This window comes from Odontesthes bonariensis, chromosome 3, assembly GCF_027942865.1.
Source record: "Odontesthes bonariensis isolate fOdoBon6 chromosome 3, fOdoBon6.hap1, whole genome shotgun sequence".
Taxonomy (NCBI): Eukaryota; Metazoa; Chordata; class Actinopteri; order Atheriniformes; family Atherinopsidae; genus Odontesthes; species Odontesthes bonariensis.
Window position 1 is genome coordinate 7,357,369 of NC_134508.1, and position 18,990 is coordinate 7,376,358.

General features: G+C 41.3%; 1 protein-coding gene across 1 annotated transcript; it reads left to right on the plus strand.

Moving 5' to 3' along the window:
- The first annotated feature begins 524 nt into the window (after positions 1-524).
- Positions 525-18,747, plus strand: LOC142376701 (protein-glutamine gamma-glutamyltransferase E-like). Its single transcript, XM_075460170.1, has 15 exons — positions 525-2,377; positions 4,671-4,841; positions 6,372-6,626; positions 6,788-6,906; positions 7,133-7,261; positions 9,301-9,478; positions 9,830-9,965; positions 11,467-11,576; positions 11,746-11,861; positions 11,978-12,104; positions 13,670-13,929; positions 14,418-14,592; positions 14,731-14,894; positions 16,708-16,841; positions 17,819-18,747. Exons 1-15 carry the CDS (start codon positions 2,371-2,373, stop codon positions 17,964-17,966), a joined length of 2,229 nt encoding a protein of 742 aa, XP_075316285.1. The 5' UTR covers positions 525-2,370; the 3' UTR covers positions 17,967-18,747.
- Positions 18,748-18,990: the final 243 nt, after the last annotated feature.

Genomic DNA, 18,990 nt, shown 5'->3' on the forward strand with positions numbered 1-18,990 from the left:
TTTCTGGAACATTTTTTTTTACATATTTCTTGAAATACTCTTCACACCCCCATTGCAACCAATTAATTAAAAGTTTTTTACACAAATATGAAAAGTTTGAGTGGCCTCTAGAACGTACAATCCAGGAAAAACACTATCCAATCATACTGAACGGACCGTTAACAATGATGGGATTCTGATGCCGTCTATCAAACTGCAATCTGCTCCTCCCTCCCCCTCCTCCCCCCTGTGCGCGTACCCTGCTCCGTGAACGAATTACGCGTCCAGAAGCTTGGCAGGAAGCTAAACTAGAGCCAGCTTGGCTAGCACCTAGCATTATTAAACATATAGTTAGCATATACTAAATACTAAATACGGCAACGATCGATGCTTGCTGTCAGAACAGCGCTCGTGCACCTTCGTGCTCGTGCTCTAGAGGCGTGCCTTCGGGGGGAAAGAGAAGAAAAGGGTTGGAGACTTTTTACCTGTATATTTTCAAAATGCAGCTTCGCTGGACTCAAAATCCAGGATCTCCTACCCTACCTTTAATGAACGAGCTCCATCATATCTTAAAGATCTCACATCTGGATATTTTCCCAACAGAGCACTTTGCTCCCAGACTTCAGGTTTACTTGAGGTTCCCAGAGTTTCTAAAAGTAGAATGGGAGGCAGAGCCTTCAGTTATCAGGCCCCTCTCTGTGGGACCAGCTGCCAGTTTGGGTTCAGGAAGCAGATCAGGTTTAAAACTATAACAAAGGTTATACCACAGCCCTTTTACAGACAGCCGTTCCACTTCCTATTCGCCCCATTATAAAAAATTTGGCCGCAGTTCAGTTGATTTTCTCTGGGGGCGCTGGCGAGCGAGTGCAGAATGACCATTTTCCATAGGGCTGGCGCTAATAACTCAAAAAATGTCCCCGCTAGCGGCTGAAACCTGAAAATAATACTGTGATTTCTGACAGAGGGATGTGGATTTATATAGAAAGTACAATAACCTGGGAGTTATAGCTTTCTGTTTTCTTACAGGTCTGGCATTTGCGAGTCAGTATCCGCTAGCATCTAGCTAACGGACTCTGAAGAACGCACGGCTGATTACGACCGGCTGCTTTACGGCACTCGTCCACTGTGCCAGAGTGCTAACCTGGTGCTGCTAACAACAACCAAAGCTAAACCAGAGGCTAGTCAGAGAGTATGTAAAAGGGCTGTGCTGAAATCTGTAACTATTTGAGCTAACACCTCTCTGCTAGCTCAGCGCTAGGACTGACCATGCCGTAAAGTGATGCCACATGCGTGACGTCACTCGGGATGCAATACTGACAATAAATGTGTATTTTAAACAAATCTAGTGAGTCTAAAAAATCAAACCAAGTGCCGTTTGAAAGGATAATTTATCCTGCCTTTAGGAAAATTAAAATGAAAAAATATAAAAAATTATATCCAAAGCAATGGCTGCATCTAAGGTGGATTTCATAGTACCACCATAGAGTTCGGCGTGCTCTGCACTGCTTCGTTGGCGCCCTTAGAGTGCAGTACCACCCGGAAAAAGCCGCCAGTTTTCCCTCTCCTCATAATAGAGACTCTCTGGTTATAGTTGGGGATGGCTCAGGTGACCCTGAAACTCTCCTCCCTCTGCTCTGTTTACTCTCCATGCACATATGACATTATTGTTGTCATTAACTTGTGTTTCTCTTTCTCAGCAGGTATCATTGGCCCGGTGTTATGGTGCTTGTTGTCCCCTCTTTCCTGACCTCTGGTTCTGATGGAGATTTTTATCCTGTTAAAGGGAAGTTTTTCTTTCATGCACGCTCAGGATGGATGATCGTCTGTTGATTTCTTTAGTAAATCAACTTTGAATTGTATGAATTAGACTCATTTGGAATTGGATAAATTGGATTTGATTGTTTCTCAATGAATTGGACTCTAATTTTCGGGGACATTTATTTCCTTTTACAAACTGACTTCCACAGAGTCGTCTCTTACTTTGACGAGTCAAGGCAAAAAATGTTTTTCTATTGGCCAAAATCACAGGGGTCTCGTTGGGCTTTACGATTACAGAGATGGTCGCACAAAGACGTGTTTTCCATTGATCTTTCTTGTAGCGAGGACTTTAAAGGGGTGAGACACAAGTGGGACACCAGAGAAGGGAGCCTGGGCCAGTTTTCTTAATGAAATAAAACATCAAAGTGCTCCGCCTGTGTCAGAGCCTTCAGTCACTGATGTCATTTGTCCAAAGAATCTCTGATTGAGATTGCGACACACATTGCGTAGTCGCGTTGGGTGCGACATGTTTTAAAATCCACCTGGGCAGAGTCACCTGTCAGAGTGCTGCTGAGAGCCTGCAAGAGCACATTCATCTGTTTTTAAGTTAAGAGAGAAAGTTCTGAAGAGACGATGGCCGGTAAGTATAGAGATTTTATTTTATTTTTTATTTTTTTATACAGGTGCTGTAGGTTAGACTGCTAGAACTTCATCATCATATGTTCTGTGAGGTTCTTTGTTAGACCGAGTTAGAAACTTCAGAACTGGGTGCTGTGTATTTGCTATGTGAATGATATTTAAAACCACTAAAAGAAAGAAAGACTTTTCTTTTAGAGCATTAAAACAGAGCATTCAGTGTGAAAATAATCTCGTGTCCACATGCTGCAAGTCACCTTTCTGGTTTTCTAAAAGAAAAAAATAAATCTGTTTAACGGCATTAGGTAGATGATGGATGCCTTTATTTATTCAGCACAAAGAACTGGATATCAGATGTGCTCTAGCTTGTCACCGTGACCTGGACTTCAGTCAATAAGCCCAAAGCACTGGCTTAAAATTATACTGAAAACATTCTTCAAGAGTTCATGATCCATCGATGTGTCGTTAAACAGGTTTAAAAGCATGAACAAAGAGAAACGGTTTCCAAGGTCCAGTGTTTATTATAGATACATGATAAATACCTTAAAGCCAAAAAGGAAAACATACAATCATATAATATGATTTTTAATCTGAACAGCCACCAAACATTATTAGGATTTAATTAAATCAAATTTTGTTTGGTAGTTTTTTATGCTGCTGACCGACAAAAAGACGAGCAAACATCACTGAAAGCTCCACAAAGGTGAGAAAGACAATGAGTTTACTCTTCAGCAAAGTTAAATAGAAGCCAAAAACACACACAAACTAAGTGACTACAGTTACTTCAGTAGATATCACACCAAATTTCGGCTAAATCTGACTTAAATTTGAAAGATTCAGTCCAGTTTTATCCCACTTTGCCAGGGACTCTGAATCTGGGGATTCTTTAACTCATCAGTTTAAGTATAACGCAAAAAAAAAAAAAACATCTGGCCATTGTTCAACAGTACGAAACCAACAAGAACATTCGCAAACTGTCGCACTTTAATTATCTAATGATTTAAAAATAATAAGACATTTACACTTCATTTCGTTTAGTTTGGGAGGTTCAGAGGGAAAATCTACATCAAGCAAAGATGGGAAATCACTGCCTGATGATGGAAATGATCCTAACATCTGGAACGATATAAATCAAATGTATTTACTCACTAGATGTAAGACTAAAGGAAAGTAACAGCAGAGAGGGTGCTGTTTGTCCATCCGTCAGCAAGATAATGGAAGGAAAAGAAAGAGCCACAGACCCATTTTCAACTTCCTGAATACTAAGTTTTTGGTTAAGTGAGTATAATAATGATAATAAATGATTCAGAGCAACTAAATAAACCATTATAACCTGAGGTTTTGTTAAAAAATACTTCTAAAAATTGAGGATTTTTTTTGGAAAACTTTTAAATAAAACCTTTTATTCCTTAGTCTCTAAAGAAGCTATAAACATTACCTAAAAACTATTTGAGAAGTTAAATATTCAGCTTTTATTGTGAATGACTGGCTTTGCCCTTAAGTGCATCGATATCTAATATATATATATATATAATTGTTGGGGGTTTCTTTCATTTAGGTTTGAGAGGTAAAACCATGCATCTGTTGCATCAGCTTACAATGGATTAACTTATAGTTAACTAGTTGTTTGGTCCGTTTTCGCTCTACTCAACATTCAGAGATCATTTTTGTGGTTTCCGCTGTTAAGCCAACTCTCCCTGCATCAGGTTTGTGTTTGTGCCTGAAACTTTCACACATGCTGTCGAGGATTTCCACACCTTCTGTTGTTTTAAGGCTGAAAGCAAACAGGTTCATCATGGTTTTCTCTGAAGTGGTCATGCTGTGGCACGCAGCGTTTATTCTTCTCTGGCCTGGGCGATATCAATCAGCCTGTTTCTGGAAGTAGATTTTAGTCATCATCTCGTCCTGGTTTCTACCACTGCTGCAATATGTCATGTTGAAGAGAATTAAGGACTTTACACTCCCTCTGTGTCTGTGTGAAGCTGTTCAGACATTAGGTTTCATAAAAAGGTTGCAGAACAAGTGAAAGTCCCGTTCATTCAGCTTGCTCATTAAAAGTCGTCAGATTGTCTAGATCATTTAACTGATATCACTGGGTGTGACGGACACAATTAACACTGAGATGTCGTTTAAAAGCTGACTTTTGTTGCCTGGAAGAATTTCCTAGGTGTGGCCTTACAAAAAATCAGCTGTTTTCAAACCCAAAATGTCAATAAATCTATTCTGAACCTTTTCTGAAGTCTAAAAGCATGATAAAGAGAATGAGGAAAGTCTCTTTTTTCTCCTTTTTGTCTTAGTTTTTAGAAAAGTGGACCTCCACAGTTTGACCAACAACAGAGAACACAACACCCATGAAATCACATGGAATCAGCTGATTGTGAGGCGAGGCCAGCCCTTCCAACTGACTCTTACCCTGACCGAACCTTTCAGCCCTGACCTCCATCCTCTCACCATCACTGCAGCTACAGGTTGGTCTTTTTAAATGATTTCATCCATCAATCCATTATATTACACTTATCCCCGGCTGAGTTGCGGAGGCAACAGGTCAGACATCCCTCTCCCCAGCGATACTTTTCAGCGATACTTTCCAGCTCCTCCTGGGGCATGCCGAGCTAACTTTCATCCTGGCCGCTTCACACTTAGCTGCGAAATGCTCCAGTTCACCTCAAGGTCATGACTCGAAGAAGCCAACAGAGCCGCATCATCTGCAAAGAAGCAGAGACGCATCCCTGAGGCTCCCAAACCAGATGCCCTCCTAATCCCGGCAATGACTTGAAATCCTGTTCATGAAAATAACAAACATGATCGTGACAATGGGAAGCCAACATGTACCGTAGATGAGCTCAACTTTGTGCCGAGAATGTGAACACCGCTTTTGTTTTGGTTATACGGGGACCGAATAGCCCGCAAAAACAACTCCGGTATCTCATACCAAAGCAACCCCTACAGAATCACTCTGAGGACATGGTCATAACTGGGGCTGGGCAACGATTACAATTTTTAATATAGTTAATCACATGATTTCCCTGATTAATCGCGATTAATCGCATTTGTACGCAAAATCCAAAAATGAATCCAAAAGTAGCGTATAGCTTTTAGCATTTAGCTTTATTTTAAATGTGCTGCCATATGAATGAAAGTGCCATAACATTTGTTGTGCAAACACACTTTTAACATCAGCATCTTTCTGTAGTTTTTATGTAGAAGCCTCGCTCCACTGTCTGTTTCCTTGAATGACTTGCTGCTATCAGTTGTGTGTTTTGCCTTGAAGTGATATTTTAGACTGGAACTACTACGCTGAGAAGACAATTCAACTTGGCAGTGTTTATAGATGACTTTGGTTCTGTCGACTCCGCCGTCTGGAAGAACTTTAAAATGAAAATGGCCGAGTTAAAGTTCCGTACCCTTCTCCAGGTTTGGTGGATCCGCCGATTACTTTCTTTTCCGGTTCCGCAGCAGACAGCAACAGACTTTTACCAAATAAAAGCCTGTGAGCAACAAAATTTAAAAAATTTTAAAAAAATTTTTTTTTAAAAAACTGCGTTAATGCGTGATAAAATATTTACCGGCGTTAAATAATTAACGAGTTAATGCGATAATAACGAGTTAACTCACCCAGCCCTTGTCATAAGCCTTCTCCAAGTCCACAAAACACAGACTGTCACTCCACAGGTGTTGTCCTAGACCTCCATGTGACACTGAAGAGGTGTGTCAGCCAATGCAGCCCCACAACATCCAAAGCTTCGGCATCCCGGGGTGAATCTCGTCCGTCCCGGAACCTTAATACCAAAGAAGCTTTTTAACTACCACAATAAGTTTTGATAAATACAATATCTGTGCAGCTGTTCCAAAACGTGAAGACACTTATTAATGTGGTGGAAATGTTTCATTAGCAGCCTTGACCTGGGCACATTGTCAGGCATCTAGTGAACAACAAATGATGGATATATACATAGAGAATATTGTTGCCTGACTCCCTCCGTGGCTTCTTTCTGCAGGAGAATATCCGTCTGAGGCCATGGGGACGATGTCACGTTTTGGTATCCCGGACAAAGTACAGCGTTCCCCGTCTGCCAAGGCGGTGTGGAAGGCAGAGCTCGTGAGGAGCTCTTCCCCACAAACAGGCATCCTGACTCTGAGCATTACACCCTCGGCTGACTCCCCCATAGGGGAGTACAAGCTGTCAGGGAAGCACAGGGGCGAAGAAAAGGTGCTGGCCAGTCTGGTGGTGCTCTTCAACCCCTGGTGTCCCGGTAAGCTTGTCTTCTCTTTCTGTCTTTCTATAAACTGTCGTCTTTCTCATTGATATTTATCATGTTTGGTACTTAATTATTCTGATAGTTTTTCTATATTTCAACTCATCGGATATTTACATGCTGATATTAATATGTTTGCTTTAATATTTTCTTTTTAGACGACTCTGTGTTTCTCTCTGATGAGGAGCAGAAAAAAGAGTACGTGATGAACGAACAAGGAATAATCTACAGAGGAAGCGCAGACTACATCTCTGGAATGAGCTGGAACTACGGGCAGGTACAGGAACACACACCTGTTGTATGTTTTACTGTGTTAGTGACGAGTCAGTCAGACAACAATCGCTTTCCAGTGAATTTATTTAAAATGCAGATGTTCAGGCTCGTCATTTGATCAGATTAAGTGTGAATAAGGCCGCTTAGATATTTTACAAAGGGAAGTTTAAATGCTGAAACACCTGCAGATGTTTCCATGAACAAAGTTAAGTTTCTCTCTTCTTGTCCAGTTTGAGGAGGACATGGTGAAGATTTGCTTGAAGATACTGGACGTCAGCAACGAGCACCTGCGTGATCCAGCTGTAGACGTCTCCGCTCGCTCTGACCCCATCTACGTCGGCCGCGTGCTCAGCGCCATGGTGGGACACACTCTTTACGTCTTACACACACCTCCTCGCAAACCTTTTAGAAGCTGGCATGACATTTTTTACTTCAGGATGCTCCAGAATGACAACTTTTTGGGGGGGGTGTGACGTTAGTGAAAGCAGGTTTTTCAGTGTGATGGGAACTCTCTTTATAAAGCACATTTCATCACATATAACTCATTTATGTTATAAATCAAAATCAATTCAAATCAAATTTATTTGTATAGCACATTTCATGTACAAAACAATTCAAAGTGCTTTACATAAAATAAAAGCATTGCAGCAGGGAGTGCAAGAAGCATTAAGAATACATAAAAGAATATAAAGAGAAACAAATAAAATCATTTAAATGAATTTAAAAACAAGCAACAGTCCAGATAAGTTCAAAGATATCGTGCAGTTTTCATGCATAGACACATGAGAACAGAAATGTCTTTAACCTGGATTTAAAAATGTCTCCATTTGGTGAAAGTTTAATCTCCACTGGCAGTTTGTTCCACTTGTTTGCAGCATAACAGCTAAATGCTGCTTCTCCATGTTTAGTCTGGACTCTGGACTGGACCAGCTGACCTGAGTCCTTGGATCTAAGAGCTCTGCTGGCTTTATATTCTCTGAACATATCACAGATTGTAAACCATCAGCAGGCTTTTAAAATCTATTCTGTGACTGACTGGAAGCCAGAGTAAAGATTTTAAAGCTGCTGTGATGTGTTCAGATCTCTTAGTCGGGGTTAAAACTCCAGCAGCAGCAGCGTTATACTTAACAAACAGTATATCTCTACTGTACATCCAGCATACAACAATACAACCTTAACAGCAAATTCAAGTACAAGAAGGTTTATCGACCTGTACATATCACAACATGGAGAGACAGCTGTGCCATCCTCAAAATAAAACAGGATACAAGCAAACTAAAGGGCGAGGAGCAAACTGATGACAAGAAGAAAACCCAGAACATAAGAAAACCAAGTAGCCTAAGACGATGCCCTGGAAAAAATGCCCCTCAAAAAATAAGAAAAGAAAACAATAAATACAAGACGTTTTTGCTTGAAATAAGCAAAAACATCTGCCAATGGAACTAGAGAAAATCGGCTTGTCAAGATTTCTTGAAATAAGATGTGATATTTAGGACTTTTGAGATAAAAGTGATCTTGAAATTAGCTTAAAAACCTCTTCAAATGTCAAAAAAAGCTTGTTTCATATGAAATCCGACTAAAAACAATTTGTTTTCAAGACTTTTTCATTTAACAAGATATTCATGATGTATTGTCTTCAAACAAGTCCCTATATCTGGCTGAAATGGTACTTGTTAGGCAGTTGTGTCTTATATTAAGTGTAATGAGATATTTTGACTAGAAATGAGACAAATATACTTGGTAAGACTTTGATTTTTTTCCAGTGTGCCATTGGCTCCTTTGATAAAGATTCCTAAAAGAGTTTGTAATTGTCGACTCTGTCCACGTCACAAGGTGTGCAGCAACATGTGTCTGATGCATCGACTGCTGCAAAAGTGAAGAAATGCTCATGGGGTGACCAAAGTGGAGGACTAATTAACACGATAATAATGAAGACAACGATCCCTCATTTTAAAGCTTTAAATTCAACAGAAAATGTGGTTCCTTAACCCTTCGATCTGTTCGGTTACAGACCTTTCTCTTCTAATATTATCCCACCTGTTCTGAGTAGCTTTTAGCTAAATTCCTCCCTTAATTTCCAAGCTGAGAACAAACTGCCTGCTGTCTACCACATGCACAGTTCACACCATCCCAACAGGATGAATCATCAACGTTTTTATTTTATTTGAGCTCCACCATGTGGTTGTTATTTGTAATTTGGAGGAAAATGTGTTACTTTGACTGCTTGGCTCGTGTTTAAAATATTTAGGGATTTATAAGAAAAAGCAACAACAATTGAACGATTTGCCTAAAATCCTATTTGGAAATATGACAGCTTTTGGTTCACCTTCAGGGTACAAGGCAGCAAACAGACATCGAGGCCTGAGGATGACATCTTTGCTCTTGGTTTTTTTTCCAGATTAACAGCTCAGACGACCGTGGCGTCCTGCAGGGAAATTGGGGAAGTAGGTTTTTTGGGGGGGTCCCGCCCACCCGCTGGAGCGGCAGCTATGCCATCCTCAAACGCTGGTATGACTCCAACTGCCAATCGGTCAAATATGGACAGTGCTGGGTGTTCGCCGGGGTCATGTGTTCGGGTAACGTCTGATTCTGCATCTCCTGCACCCACACCCAGAAAAACATCTTCTATCAGGATATCTACCTGTTCTCAGACATTACAAATATCTAATTATTTCATTTTCCTGTCAAAATCCTGTCATTTAAGATGGATAACATACAATATGATGATGAAATATCCATAGTTTCACGATCAAGACACATTTTAAAGTTTAATATTTGGACTCAGAACTACTCTAACATGCAAAATGCTTTGAATTTATGTATCAATATTATTCTAACACTGAAAGAATTTGTCTCAGAATGAATGTACCATGTGCTGAATAATGGAAACAGACAAGAATTTCACTTTAAAATTATTCTGGTTCCAGTGATGCGCCTGCTGGGAATCCCCTGCCGTGTGATCAGCAACTTCCAATCCGCTCACGACACCAACGCCAACCTGACCATCGACTCGTACTACAGTGAAGAGGGATTTAGAGAGTTAAATGCCAGTGACAGCGTCTGGTGAGACACAATATATATTTACATTTATTTATTTATTTAAAACAGGGACAATGCATAAAAGCATTTAATCGTGAGAGAAGAGATACCTTGTGCCAGGTTGTAGCAGCATTTGCTAATTTCCACCTGTAGTCCCCTGGGCACGTAAGGTCAGAACAGATTAAGATGGTAAAATATGACAGATAAAAGTCATTTGCAGACCACAATATTTTTAAAATAGACGAAATACACTGGCAAAAAAAGAAAAAAGAGAAAGGAAAACAAAGCCTTGAGTTTGTTGCTTTGAGTCTCAACACGTTGCACAACTGTTTTAAAATCTCTATATCTAATCATCAATATTCCTGACTGCCTGAACTCCAGTTTGCAAATCATTTTTCTATCCATGCACCCCCGAAATCATCATTTCAGCTTTATTTTTTATCAAAGAAATTTCGGGTCGCTTTTGAGATTCTGATCACAGAACTTGATCAGTAAAATTTCAAGTCCAGTTTTTTTTGTACTCAGTCACCTACTGAATCTTTAGAGGCCAACGATCCAAAGTCCAAGTCCAAAGCGCAGTGGTTCAGTTTAACTCCCTCTTGTGGCAGAGAGGAGAAATACAAAAAACATCCACCCTTATTTTTTGTCTTTTAAGTTTAAGGGATAGTTTGCCTCTTTTGACATGAAGCTGTATGACATCCCATATTAGCAATATCATTTATGAACATTTTCTTACCCCCTGCTGCGTCCTGTGAGCCGAGTTCCAGCCTCGTTTTGACGAAGGTAGTCCGGCTAGTTGGCTGGGGTTTAAAAAATAAAGCGTTTTGCTTCTCAAAACAATATGCGTTCAAAAGAGTAATACATTTGCATCACAAAATCGTTCTCCAGGAAAAAGTCAGACCTCACAATCGCTTGGCACTATTTTTTCTCCCTTCGTATCACATACGTGTTCATAAACGATATTGCTAGTATGGGATGTCATACAGCTTCATGTCAAAAGAGGCGAACTATCCCTTTAATGAAAGGATTTCTAATTTCTAATAGAAAACAGACCATCCATCCAGGTTTGCGAATGTTTATTCAGATGTTTTTTCACTGTTAAACCAATCTGTAGGAGGGTGAAATGATCTTATGTGGAAGGTTATTCTGTTAATGTAAAGTGTTGTTAAACCCCAATAATGTCAAATGTGTATCTGGTGCTTGAGTTTAAAATGAAGTAGGAGGCAAAGACAAATTTTTTCCTTCAGAATCAAATCTTACTCAAATCGGGACAAAACTTTAAACCTGTCTGGTGGGGGTTTAAATAAAGTATTATCCCTGAACTGAATGTTTGAGTGCTGTCAGAAGTTTGTTATTTTAAAACCCGGGATGATCCAGGATTAGAAATATTATCTGAGATCTACAGTGAGCAGATGAAGGTTCTCCGGTGCTGCAGAAGCCAAATCTTTCCAAATCACTGCTCTCCTGTATTGTGTTTCAGGCTCCGGGGCTCCTTCAGAATCTGAATGTTGTGTTGTGTTTTAAGGAACTTCCACGTCTGGGTGGAGGGATGGATGAAGCGACCAGACCTGGCAGGAAACGGCAAATATGACGGCTGGCAGGTTCTGGATCCGACTCCACAGGAGACGAGTGATGGTACTGTTACTCGTCTCCGTAAATTTGAACTGAGACACATTTATTTCACTCTCTGATGACGTTGCTTCCTGCTCCTCCTGTTCAAAGTTTATATGATATCCAGTGTAAAAGGTTTGAAGATTGTTTAAGGAAGGTTTTAATGATTTGTTTTGCGTCCCTTCACCTGCAGGGGTGTACCGCTGCGGTCCAGCCTCAGTCTCAGCCGTCCTGAACGGGGATACGCATCTCAAATACAACGTCCCGTTTGTCTTTGCCGAAGTTAATGCTGACCGCATTACCTGGCTGGTCAGTGAGCAGAGCCACAGCTTCACTTAAATCCCTTTTTCGTCAATAATGAGACCTTTAGTGTGAAAAGATGGATTCTTTATCTTTGTTGTGTCCATGTTTGTGTATCTTATCAGGTTAAAACTGACGGCTCAAAGGTGAAAATACACTCTGACCCCAGGACAATCGGACAGAACATGTCGACCAAGTCTGTCGGCTCCAATAAGCGGCTGGACGTCACAGACACCTACAAGCACAGAGAAGGTGAGCTCGCCTGGCCAACAGATCCCACACAGATGCAAAAATGTCTGCTGTTCGCATCGTACAGCCATTAAAATGAGTTTAAAGATATGCATTTTCTACATAGCTCTTTTATCTTTTTACTAGGGCTGGGTGAGTTAACTCGTTATCATCGCGTTAACTCGTTAATAATTATTTAACGCCGATAAGTATTTTATTACGCATTAACGCCGGTTTTATTTTATTTTTTTATCTAAAAAAAGATAAAAAAATTAATTTTGTGTGGGGCTATTGGGCTCTTAATGGATAGGAAAGTTCAGAGAGACAGGAAGCAGGGGGCAGAGAGAGGGGGAACAACACGCAGTACAGGGCAGTCCAATACGGAACTCGAACCAGCTGCAGCAAGGACTATAGCCTCTTTTACATGGGGCGCCTGCTCAACCCACTATACCCACGGACCCACCCCTGTTTTATTATTTATTTTATTATCGTAAAAGTCTGTTGCTCACAGGCTTTTATTTTGTAAAAGTCTGTTGCTGTCTGCTGCGGAACCGGAAAAGAAAGTAATCGGCGGATCCACCAAACATGGAGAAGGGTACGGAACTTTTACTCGGCCATTTTCATTTTAAAGTTCTTCCAGACGGCGGAGTCGACAGAACCAAAGTCATCTGTAAACTCTGCCAATATGCCGCCCATTGATTGGATGCGAGACTCCGGTTCTTTTTCACAGATTTTTATTAACGCCGTCTCAACACCGTAGAACTAAATGTTTAAGTAAACAAAGTAAAAGACAACATTAGTTGTTGTAATCATTAAAGAAATAGCATTCTTAGCATTGTCGCTGGTACCCATAAATAATCAAAGTAATACTGGTCACTTTAGCATGCTTCTTAACTTCCACTTCTCCTCTGCATCACATTTATACAGTTACAGCAAACACCACGAAGCATGGAGTAATAAAATAAAATAAACTAGCAGGTAACATCACCGCTACAGGTGCTCCTCGGTCTCTGTGTGAAGCTCACGGAGCTAACCGGCGCTACTTCCTGTTTTACTTGTTTCAACATAAAAGCACGTATTTCAAAATAAATTTAATTAAAAAACTCCTGCATTTACAGCCAAGTGGAATTGTCTTCTCAGCGTAGTAGTTCCAGTCTAAAATATCACTTAAAGGCAAAACACCCAGCTGATAGCAGCAAGACATTCAAGGAAACAGGCAGTGGAGCGAGGCTTCTACATAAAAACTACAGAAAGATGCTGATGTTAAAAGTGTGTTTGCACAACAAATGTTATGGCACTTTCATTCACATGGCAGCACATTTAAAATAAAACTAAATGCTAAAGGCTATACACTACTTTTGAATTCATTTTTGGATTTTGCGTACAAATGCGATTAATCGTGATTAATCAGGGAAATCATGTGATTAATTAGATTAAACATTTTAATCGTTGCCCAGCCCTGATTTTTACCTACGCAAACCGCTCAGCTTTCACATGGCCTGATGCGGGACCAAAATGGTGACTTCATGTCGTCTCATGTCATCAAGTTCATGTGGCTTTCATGATCGACTGAATTATCGTCTTTACAGGAACATTATTGGAGAGGCTTGTCTTCCAATACGCCCTCGAGGTAAACGAGATTGGATCGTTGAAGCCGTACAACACAAGAGAGCTGGTGATGAACGGCCCAACGAACACAAACAACACAAGAGAGATAGTGATGAACGGCACAATGGACGCAAACAACGGAGGGGAGATAGTAATGAACAGCTCAATGAACAGGCCCATATGTGAGAGTGTGGAAACCTGCTTCCCTCCACCACCACATCTGACGTTGCGATTTGAAGAGGTAGGTGACAGAGAGCTGTTCGTTCTTCTGCCTATTTCATCTCAGTGTAAGACTTTGTTGTCTGTTTGCTGCCAATGGAACGAGTGAAAATCGGCTTGTCAAGATTTCTTGAAATAAGATGTGATATTTAGGACTTTTGAGATAAAAGTGATCTTGAAATTAGCTTAAAAACCTCTTCAAATGTCAAAAAAAGCTTGTTTCATATGAAATCCGACTCAAAACTATTTGTTTTCAAGACTTTTTCATTTAACAAGATATTCAAGATGTATTGTCTTCAAACAAGTTCCTATGTCTGGCTGAAATAGTACTTGTTAGGCAGTTGTGTCTTATATTAAGTGTAATGAGATATTTTGACTAGAAATGAGACAAATATACTTGGTAAGACTTTGATTTTTCCCAGTGCAGATCCCTGCTACTCACATAAACGTCGGGATAAAAAAGTTTCACGTGTGTCTTAGTCTCATTCCTCTGATTCTGTGGTGCTGCAGGTGTCCAAGCCGGTGAACGGTGAGGATGTGAAGCTAAAGTTGGTGCTGAGCAGTGACAGCAGCAAGCCCAGGCTGCTGTCCGTCAACATCAGCGTCCAGGCAATCAGATACAACGGCACGCCGGTCGGAAACATCCAGAAGGAGGTGACGGAGCAGAAGCTGCAGCCTGGGAAAGGTGATTCTTCTGGCTCTGACTTGTAGAAGCAGATTCGTCTGGTATAGAAACTGTATCTCACAGTGTCGGTTGCTGAGATGTGAAGCTTCCTGCATGTTTGGATGTTGAAGTCTCAGTCTCTTGTGTTTTGTCCTCCAGATCTGTCCATCCCTATCGTGGTCCCGTTCTCCGCTTACCATAAATACATGATGCAGAGCAAGAGCATGAACATTTCAGCCTTGGTCACGGACAAAGAGAACCCAGCAGATGTTTTCCTGGCTGAGAACTGCGTCGTGTTGAAGGACCCCCCAGTCTCCGTCACTGTTAGTACAAAAACCTGCCGTCTCTCCTTGTCTGTATGTTTGTCTCTAAAACCTTCTGTCACCCAGCTGTGCTTAAAGAACATCTGCTGCATTAGCTGACAGGTGTTGTCAGGTATAAATGAAAGGCAGCACGAGTTTCTGTCTCATCTTCAGGTACAAAAGGTATTCCATAGTTTTCTTAATAAGGCTCATGGGAGACATTAGGCGTATTCCCACTGTAGGAACCTTCTGCAGTTCCTATAACCTTTTCAGGAACGGGGCCGTTTTTTCCCGCATTCGCACATACAGGAACTCGGGACCATGGCCCTCAGTTCCTGGAACCATTTCAGCTCCTTCTCCTCAGCTGGGTCTGTTCTGGGTTCTATAGGAACACATCTGACAGAGGTGTTTGGTGGTCGGTAGCTCCGCCCCTTGTCATGTTGTCAGGCTGAAATGTTTCCTCATACGACATAGACACAACCGGCGCGTGTTTAATAAGTTAAACCTCCACGTGGTCTCCTTTGTCTGCGGCGCTCTGCTCTCCTTCCTTCATGAAACCAAGAAGTATGGCCTGCGCTCCATCCTGCGTCTCCTGACTCTCTCTGTGAGCTCTTCCAGCCTCCATGTTAGACGCCCGATGTGATCGTCCATGATTAATATCACCATCATGCAGACCATGAACACGATGGCCTCCCCGCTCTCCATGTTAGCTTCTTGGTGGTGTTTTTTTCTTCTCTCCTTACTTTTCCCGGGTTTTGTTTTGTTTTGTTTTGTTGTTGAATGTGGCGCTAAAATAACACGTCGCTGTCGCAGACGCATCAGTCTCTATCAGGTCCCGACTCATGTGCGAATGCACTAGTGATGCGCGGGCCGGCCCGAGCCCGGCGGGACCCTCGGGCTAGCCCGCGGGCCGGGTGGGGTCGGGCCATTATTTTCTTAGAATCCACGGGTTGCGGTCGGGTCGGGTCAGATGAGATCACAGACACTTATCATAATTACACCGTTAAAATCACACCTACGCACATCCGAGACAGCAAAATGCCAATTGACAGCGTCTGCACGTGTGTGCTTGCTCTCTCTCCCCCTGCGCACGGCACCAATGCTGAAGACCGCAGAATGCAAGCAAACAGGCACGTGAAGCTCTCTCTCTCTAAATTCATATGACATGCACAGAGCTTGGGTGTCTGATGTGGCAACGAAAAGTGGAATTACAACCATAATCGTCAGATGGATGTGCTGCGGTCAAGACTTTAGAGTAGCAACTGTATTGATCCAAGGGAAATTAAGGGTGAATGCGCGCAGCTTTTGGCAGCCTCTGACATTGCGCGGCCGCGGACAGTTCATTTGTGTTGAATAGGCCTACATAAATAAATACTTATTCATTTAAATTTTTTTTTTTTAAGCGGGTCGGGTGGGGTCGGGTTAAAAATCATTGTGTAATCTTTCGGGTCGGGCGGGCTGGGTTGGCTGCGTGATGGGTCGGGTTGGGGCGGGCCCGCGCAACACTAGAATGCACACTGAAACAGTTCCCCTGGGGAAGGACAGTTATTAGAACGAAATTCGAGGAGGACCGTTCTTAGAACTGTTCTGTCCGAATGCGGCTTATGTTTGAACAGATGAGCTGCAGCACCTGACATATAACACAGTTTCTTTATTCATTTAACAAAGACTAAGTTAAGTAAATAGAGTGTAATATGTCAAGTTTTACTGTTCAGCTGAGAACCAAACTGTACATGACTGTTATTGTGGAGGTTATTACACAACATACAAAAAAAGAGAGAGAAAACAGATGTTTCCCAGTCTGTTATTCAAATTTTGATTGTTTGTTTTCCAGCACTCTGGTCAGTGCAAAGTGAACCAAGAGACGTTTGCCGAGGTGGTTTTCATGAATCCGCTCAAAGAGATTCTGACGAACTGCTCTGTGACTGTCTCTGGAAGTGGCCTCTTTACAGGGCAGAGTCTGTACGAGTGAGTACACGTGTTTCATGTCATCACATGGGTGAGATGAGCCCTGTTAAAAAAAAAAAGCTACATGTTATTCTTCAGTGAGTCAGGGCTGTATATATATGACAGAAATGTTTCCTTCAAATGGAAATCTGTTTATTAGAAGTTTTTATAGAAGGTTTTTAGTTAGAAAAAGAAGTCAAAGTTAAATAAACTACAGAAGACAAGCAGCTACGGAAGCCCAGAGCGGACGTGGTACGTATAAACTTTTTTTTTTAATGTTTTTTTCGAGATAACGAGTTAATTTACCGATGGTTTTCGAGGCCACTTTTTCTCCCTAGTCCGCCCCTGTTTATGTTTGTTTTATGTGTTCGCAATTTGTTTGTCTTGTAGAGATAACTTTCTTTAAGCCTATTGGCTCGACTGCAGCTCAATAGGCGTTTACACCTACGTGATCCTGCTGATCAACTTCATCAGTGACCAACTGAGGGGACCAGGCCGTCTCCATGGTTACCGAATGATGCACGAGAGGTGCCGTTATCGTTTTCTCGAGATAACGAGATAAATAACTCGTTATCTCGAGAAAACGAAATGCTTGTCACACCAGCAGGATTTGCTTTGTGCATTTTCACAGCAGAACTGTTACACAAACGCTCCACATTCCATGTTTGATTCATAGGCTACTTTATTCAGTTTTCAATGAAAGGGGGTTAAAAATGGGTACACCTTTGCCAGAAATACATAAAGACATATAAACAGGGGCGGACTGGGGAGAAAAAGGGGCCTCGAAAACCATTGGTAAATTTTCTCGTTATCTCGAGAAAACGATCAAAAAAAAGTTTATACGTACCACGTCCGCTCTGGGCTTCCGTAAGCAGCTGTATAAATCTGTTTAACCGTTTTAATCAAAGCCTTAATCCTGCACAGAATCTGGAACAGGCCCGACGATGAAGACTTTTACACACAAACTGATTCCTTTTTTGCCTTTGTGTCATTCTCAGGCTTCCAAACCTGCGGCCAAACGTCAGGGTTCGTGTCAAGTTCTTCTTTGTTCCCTACAAGAGTGGGGAGAGGACTCTCAATATCAGCTTCGACTGCTCCTCTATCAGAGACATCAAAGACAGCTGCACAGTCACAGTTGAACCTTAAATCCTTATCGGTTTTGACTTGAGATACTCTGGGGATTGCTGCTTCTGTGATACATATATATATGTATATATATATATTCTTTGATAAAACGTGACTTATTTTAATTCATTCAAACTTTATTTATCCCCAAATGATAATATATTGCCGCAGCATTAAATATTGTTAAAGGTATACTATTGTTATAGCGCATCTGTGCATCCTAGACGTCTGCTCTTCAGCTCATCTTGATTCAGATTCTTATTCCAGGCCTTACTTGGACTTTGGAAAGCTCAGTTGGCTGCAGGTTCACAACTTTCTCGTTGTCATGGACGTGCATCATAACACATGTAAAAAAAAAAAGTCCTTCCAGCAGCACGGCATCCAAAAGAAGAAAAATTTGTTTTCACAAAAAGAAAAAAAGCTCAGTGGAAAATCTCAACAAGATGCAAAGAATAACGCAACATGTCCAGAGTGACTGCAGCAGCCGGCTGCCCGCCTCCAGGGCGCCGCCATTTTAGACATTTGACTTTGAAAGCACAGATTTCCACTTGAAACTACTGGATACTGGGTTATACAAAGGCAGCCATATGTTCATCCAAGTTCTGTGAATTTTAATGCTTAAAAAGTGCTATTTTTCACCAGTTGATCAGTATTTTTGCCGCCTACCACTCCTCCATCTAACAGAATATCCGAAACAATCATCAAACACACGTTTGCTGCAGTTTCCTTGTTTTCTGTTTGTTTGTGCCAAGTCATAGATATAGAAAGTATTTGCCATAGCATGAGAGATTTAAAGCTGAAAATCAAATAAAACATTAATAGTATTTGCTTTCTGTCTTGTGTGTTATTTCCTAAGCTGTGAAGACCAAAGCAGACACATTCACCCCATCAGGGACAGATTTTCCAAAATGCATGTTAACACTCTCTGAATTCTCTTTTTTTCCCCACTTCAGATCCCAGTAAAGTAAATATGTAGCAGATCAGGAAGTGACACAAACGCCTACATTGGTTGATCCCTTTTGATCGTCTCTCATCAACATCAGGG